This window comes from Photinus pyralis, unplaced genomic scaffold (assembly GCF_008802855.1).
Source record: "Photinus pyralis isolate 1611_PpyrPB1 unplaced genomic scaffold, Ppyr1.3 Ppyr1.4_LG10, whole genome shotgun sequence".
In the NCBI taxonomy this organism is placed as follows: domain Eukaryota; kingdom Metazoa; phylum Arthropoda; class Insecta; order Coleoptera; family Lampyridae; genus Photinus; species Photinus pyralis.
Window position 1 is genome coordinate 9,877,789 of NW_022170250.1, and position 6,317 is coordinate 9,884,105.

Consider the following 6,317-nt stretch of genomic DNA (forward strand, 5'->3'; position numbering starts at 1 on the left):
CTGTTCCACCATTTCGCAGCCTCCCCTTTTAGTTGTGCTGCTGCTGTTTTTAACTTTTCCGTCGGGTCGGTGGTTTGGATTGTCTGCTCGAGCGTGCTGAAGAAGACTGTTGGGTCCTCCAGGTGGTCGCCGCTGAAGGTCGGTAGGTCCGGTGATGCGGTTTTCTGCGCGTTCTGGAGGGCGTCGGTCAGCGCCTTTAGCATGTCGAGGGTGTGTTGAGAGTGTTGGGCGCCACTGGACGGGGTTGCCGGGTCCAGACCGGGGTTGATTGCCGGGGTCATCTCCGTTGTTTGAGTGTCGATACCTTCGTCGGCGCCGGAGTTGGACGTCGGGGTGTTCCTGCTCCTCGTATTCATGGTGTTGCGCGTCGGCTGTCGCGGGAGCGTGGGCGTAGATCCTCAGAGCGCGATGCTGCTGGTTGACTCACACGTATGGGCGCCAATTGTTACCGGGCGGGGTAACGTAAGTGGCAAACGGAGGTTGAAAACGTATATTACACAATATTTACAAATAATACAGAGGATATATGTACATATATAAGATCGCTTCTGGCACGTGGGATGGCGCCGGACTTGACTACGGTCAAGCCGGGAAGTGATGGCGTGCGGAGACGGTACTTGAGCCCAAGCGACCAGCCTCAGTCGCTTGTGTAGGGTAAGGTAGGTTTGCCCAGGCACAAGTGAAGTTCCCCTGTCGGTGCGCTGCTTATAAACGATTTCCGGTAGAGGCGTCTGGCGACGCGGCCAATAGGGCGCTAGTGGATGGTGGGGTGGAAGTTGCAACCCCTCTCCTAGTCGTCGTAACAATTCCTTGATTCTATAGTCGGTCCGTGTAGAACACAGCTGGATAGCCAATTGCCATTCCAGAACACCGAGGATTCTGTAGTCAGTTCGTGTAGAAGACAGCTAGCGGGGCAATTTCCATTCGGATGGAATGCCCTGACCGAAGGCGTCGGGAACTCCAGGTGCACCGACAATAAAACTGTTTATGGACAATTGTTCTTTCTTATAGTTATCCCGCTTCCTTCATCTTGTACACTAATCTTGGCGTGGTTCTTTTGAGGTTTGTTTAAACATTCAACATTTCAACCACGGTGATAACTGTAAAAGTCCTGCGATTAAATTTATCCAAATACAACTAGTAAGGGCAGTCGAACTGAATTCTATGGGACATCCATGATCTCTTAAAGGGTATCAAATTGAGTCGATTGATCACAGTTTTGATCATGAATTGTGTTCGGGGTACTCCCGCAATAGTTCTGAAGATCATGTGGATTTGCCGTAAATAATGACGACTTTGCATTTTTATCTTTGTTGATCTTAAAAACAACCTTTGGGTTTCTTATATTAAACGGTAACATAGTAAAGGACTTCGTCTCCAATACTCCTTTGCATCACTTTTTCTGTACAATCCTGCCAGGATGTCTGAATATTATTATATTGGTACTTAAGAAAGATACAGAAATGACACATGATGCAAACCCTATAATTTCCACTGTCGTGTTACTTTTATTAAAATGCTCAAACTGAATCGCTAGGTACTGAGTGCCAATTGAACATACTCATTTTGACTCATTTGCAGTACTTCACGGCCTAATAGCTACTTTTATTATATTTGACTTGTTCAGTAAAGTGCCTTTTTTCATTAACTTAATCGCATTAGCATTATTAATGCGATCTGATGTCGCTCTAGACCAGTGATTTTTTGGTAATCCTATTTTATTATTTGAAATGCTTATGGTTTGTATGGTTCATGTCGTAGAGCGAAACACAGCGTAATACCTTCAAATTCAAATTATCCTGGGGGGATTCCATAGCAATTTTCTTGAGCTAGGGTTCCCCTAGGTCGAAGTTTTTATTGTTGGTATATGAAGTTAGAGAAATACGTTAACAGATTTGCGTTACGTTCCGGCCAGATCGAAGATATTTCCTTACTGGATTTATATAGCTTCAGTCTTCCTTCTGTCGAGGTGCGTCTTTGTTGGTAATGGATTAATGGGACCTATAGAAAGATACAAAGAATAGCGTCTTGCCCACCTATAATTTAACAAGACAACGACCCACAGGGTTCTTTAGTGTCAAGTGAATAAGAGACACCAAAGTCACAATGTTAATTCAATTTCTATTCGGATGGAAAGTCCTGCCCGAAGGTGTCGGGAACTCCTGGTGCACCGACAATAAAAGTGTTTATGGACAAATTGTTCTTTCTTATAGTTATCCCGCTTCCTTCATCTTGTACACTAATCTTGGCGTGGTTCTTTTGAGGTTTGTTTAAACATTCAACATTTCAACCGCGGTGATAACTGTAAAAGACCTGCGATTAAATTTGTCCAAATACTCCGTTAGGACAGTCGAACTGAATTCTATGGGACAGCCATGATCTCTTAAAGGGTATCAAATTGAGTCGATTGATCACAGTTTTGATCATGAATTAAGTGTTCGGGGTACTCCCGCAATAGTTCTGAAGATCATGTGGATTTGCCGTAAATAAGACGACTTTGCATTTTTATCTTTGTTGATCTTAAAAACAACTTTTGGGTTTCTTATATTAAACGGTAACATAGTAAAGGACTTCGTCTCCAATACTCCTTTGCATCACTTTTTCTGTACAATCCTGCCAGGATGTCTGAATATTATTATATTGGTACTTAAGAAAGATACAGAAATGACACATGATGCAAACGTTCTAATTTCCACTGTCGTGTTACTTTTATTAAAATGCTCAGACTGAATCGCTGTGTACTGAGTGCCAATTCAACATACTCATTTTTACTCACTTGCACTACTTTACGCCATAATAACTACGTTTTATTATATTTTACTTGTTCAGTAAAGTGCCTTTTTTCATTAACTTAATCGACATGCCATTAGTAATGCGATCAATTACTGCGCTTTGATGTCTCTCTAGACCAGTGATTTATTGGTAATCTTATTTTATTATTTGAAACGCTTATGGTTTATATGGTTCATGTCGTAGAGCGAATACCTTCTAATTCAAGTTATCCTGGAGTTCCATTGACTCCATAGCAATTTTCTTGACCCAGAGTTCCCCTAGGTTGAAGTTTGTATTCGTGGTATATGAAGTTAGAGAAATGAACAATAATCCGAAATATGTAAACAGATACTACTATATGTATTTAATACACCATTTCTGCATCTATATGCTTATAATATCAATTATTTGTTTAAGTTTCTTTGTTTATATTAGTCTAGTGTTTTTTTCTTAGGACGGGTGGAAGATCACCATGTAGACGAACCTTATCCTTTTATACACCAGCTGATGATGAGATCGAATATATTGCCTTACTGGATTTATACGGCTTCAGTCTTCCTTCTGTCAAGGTGCGTCTTTGATGGTAATTGATTAATGGGACCTATAGAAAGATACAAGGGGAATACAAGTCTTGCCCACCTATTTGAGGGCAAAGGCGGGACGGTTTTTAAATAGGAAAGGGATAGTGTAACGGGACGGATTGCACCGATAATTATTGTTATCTATTATATTTATCGAGGTAGAAATTCCGGAAAAAAACGCACATTTTAGTCAACGCACAAGGATTGGCAAATCCGCAAGCTGAATAAAACGCACATTGAGCTCTTCGTGCTTAGGGATTGTTATAAAACCGCTGGGTTCTAACACAATCTTTTCGGGTGTACTCTTCGATGGTACGATTTCAAAGTTCAACAGCAACTTCACTATCGCCATTTTGACTATCACGCGAGCAAAATTGACACCTAAAAGCAGTACGACGTTTGCCTTTAGTAGCAGGTCTCGTTGTGGATACCTACCGATGCAGTTGCGTCGTCCCTCTCCGAAGGGCAGGAACGCGAAACGTTCCAGTTTGTCTCGGTTTTCGGGCGAGAATCGCTCCGGATCGTACCTCTCCGGATCGGGGAAGTAGTTGGGATCGTTGTGCAAGCCGTAAAGGGAAATGTAGACCGGAATCCCCTTGTCGATGACGATGTCCGTGTTCGGAATTTGGTAGGTTTTTGTGCAGCGGCGGTCGAGGAAGCCCAAAATCGGCTGTCTACGGAGAGACTCTGCAAGGGGTTAGCCGTGCTCGTTGACGACTCTTACCTTTCAGGCACATGTCGAGATACTCCATCTCGCGCAAAGCCGCGTAGGTTAAGCCGCCATGTTTGGCGATCACGGAGCGAATCTCTCCTCTGAGGCGGATTTGATGCTTGGGATTGACGCACAGATCGTACAGGCTAAAGGAGAGGGTCGTGGCGCTGGAAATGAATCCGGCCGTTAGGTACTCGAGACTGATCGCCAAGCCGTGAATATCTGAAGTGATGGTTTATTAGAACTGCATACAGAAACCTGTAATACCGATATTGTAGTCTTTGAATTCTCCCTCCATTTTAATGAGTGCCTCCAGTAGGCCGGCGCGAGCGTGTTCCACCTGCCTCCTCAGTTTGACATTCTTCTTAAAAACCTCGGTGACGAATGTGACTGATGCCGGTTCCAAAAACGTCATCCTGAATGGCTTTACGAACATGTGCGCGAAAAAGTAACAAATCGAGTGCACTATGCGGCTGAAGGTGGCGTTTTGTAAGTTGCGAGCTGCCTGGTAAAAATCGGAGTTCTGAAAGGAGTTCGCTTGGATTCCTAAGGCGTAAGACGAGAGCGCGTCCAGTGAATACTTAATTGACAATTCGCGGCATTCAGTCACTTCTCGTGAGAGTTCCACGTCCCTAACGTGCTCAACGAAGCGGTCAGCGGTGTCTGCCACCAAGGGGAGCATGGCCTTCACCTTCCCCGCAGACAGGGTTGAGGTAAAACGCGACCTTGCCTCCTCCCACTCATGATTTTTCAGCATTAACAACGAAACCGCACTGAGTAAATCGTGCTCTTTATTTTCGGCCGTGTTCCTATCCTCAAAGTGCGAGAAGTCATTCATCAAAACGTTCTTCACCAAATCTGGATCTTTGACCACCAGCGCCGGCTTGTCAAAGATGAAGAAGCCGCCGCAACAGAAATCGGTCATGTTGTAAACGTCGCAAAGGTACTGAGAAATTGACTTCTTCCGCATCAGCACCGAGTGGATGGTGCCCAGAAGCGGGATCGGTCGGAAATGTGGCACATTCCTCTTCTTCCAATAGTCGAAGTTCCTGGTCGAATAGAAGTAGGAGAGAATTAGAAAGGTCACGAGAACTGCTAAGAGTATCACCATTTCGGATCACGTACAAATGAACTAAATAGCAAATGAGCGAAACACGCATTTATTCGGGTGTTATCAGGCGACCTTTCAAAGGTCACCTGGTTTGGTAATCCAGAATCACTACAAAATTACTTGGAAATGAACCAATGAATTTACTAATTGTGTGGCTACCTTTTATTCTCATTGACAAGGATCGCGTGTCTCGAACTCTTCCGAAGGAAAAGGAAGGAGTCACTTTTGCTTCATTTCTCTTCTGGTTTACTGAGTCTCCTCCTTTTCCTGAAACCCTTTAAAGTTTCCAGATCCTTATTGCTCTTTGGTAGTTCAAGGCTCTTTAAGATCCTTCAAGATCCTCACGATTTTGTATTCCGTGCTCCTCTTCCAAATATTTTCACGCTTCTGCTCCTCCTATTTTTACCACACGCATTAATTAATCGTCTTTAAACTTTTTACCAGTTTCCGTTGAGAGGTTCCACCCTGTATATACAACTTACGACGATGCACACAGTTTTGAGAGTTGGCAACCGTGCAATTTGTAGGTGGGGAAAAACTGCCTGCGCCATTTAAAAAGCACGGACGGGGGTTACGTTTGGCATCTTGTCTTAAATGGCGGCCGTGAACGCGTCGCTCCATAAATGTTTGTTGTTATTTTGTGTTATTTAATACAGGTGGTAATTTTTGCATTTGTTTATATCGTATTTGTGTTTTGTATGCCACATTTTATATTTTGTGTGTTTCAATCTTTGTTTTTGAAATTTACTTGGTTTAACCGTAATGACATGTTTATTACCGTTATCCCTTTGTTTGTAATCGTTTACGTTTTTGGTGTAATGTTTGCTTAATTTATGTTTATTAATGTTGATTACTTGGTCTTGTCCCTGAAGTACACTACAATTCATATAAGTTTTCATTTTATTTTAATTTGTGGAAATTACCGATTCGATTGATGTATGTACTGACTTGTTGTTTGTAACTAACAATTTTCTCCGTGAATGAAGCAGTCACGGGGGTGCTGAAAACTGTACTCAAAATTGAGCTACGACACCTAATTCCGTGATTGTCTTCGACTTTCAACTGTAGGCTCGAAACCCGGAAACCAGGGGCGGGTTACCTATCTTGCAGGAGCGGGATTACGCTAATCTAAGCTCTTCAG

The 6,317-nt window shown here is 43.1% G+C and overlaps 1 protein-coding gene across 1 annotated transcript; it reads right to left on the minus strand.

Annotated features, from left to right (window-relative positions):
- Positions 1–3,159: 3,159 nt before the first annotated feature.
- On the minus strand, positions 3,160–5,209 carry LOC116161689 (cytochrome P450 6k1-like). Its single transcript, XM_031475130.1, has 4 exons — positions 4,333–5,209; positions 4,078–4,287; positions 3,789–4,040; positions 3,160–3,734 (listed from the first exon to the last, which is right to left on the minus strand). Exons 1-4 carry the CDS (start codon positions 5,174–5,176, stop codon positions 3,544–3,546), a joined length of 1,497 nt encoding a protein of 498 aa, XP_031330990.1. The 5' UTR covers positions 5,177–5,209; the 3' UTR covers positions 3,160–3,543.
- Positions 5,210–6,317: the final 1,108 nt, after the last annotated feature.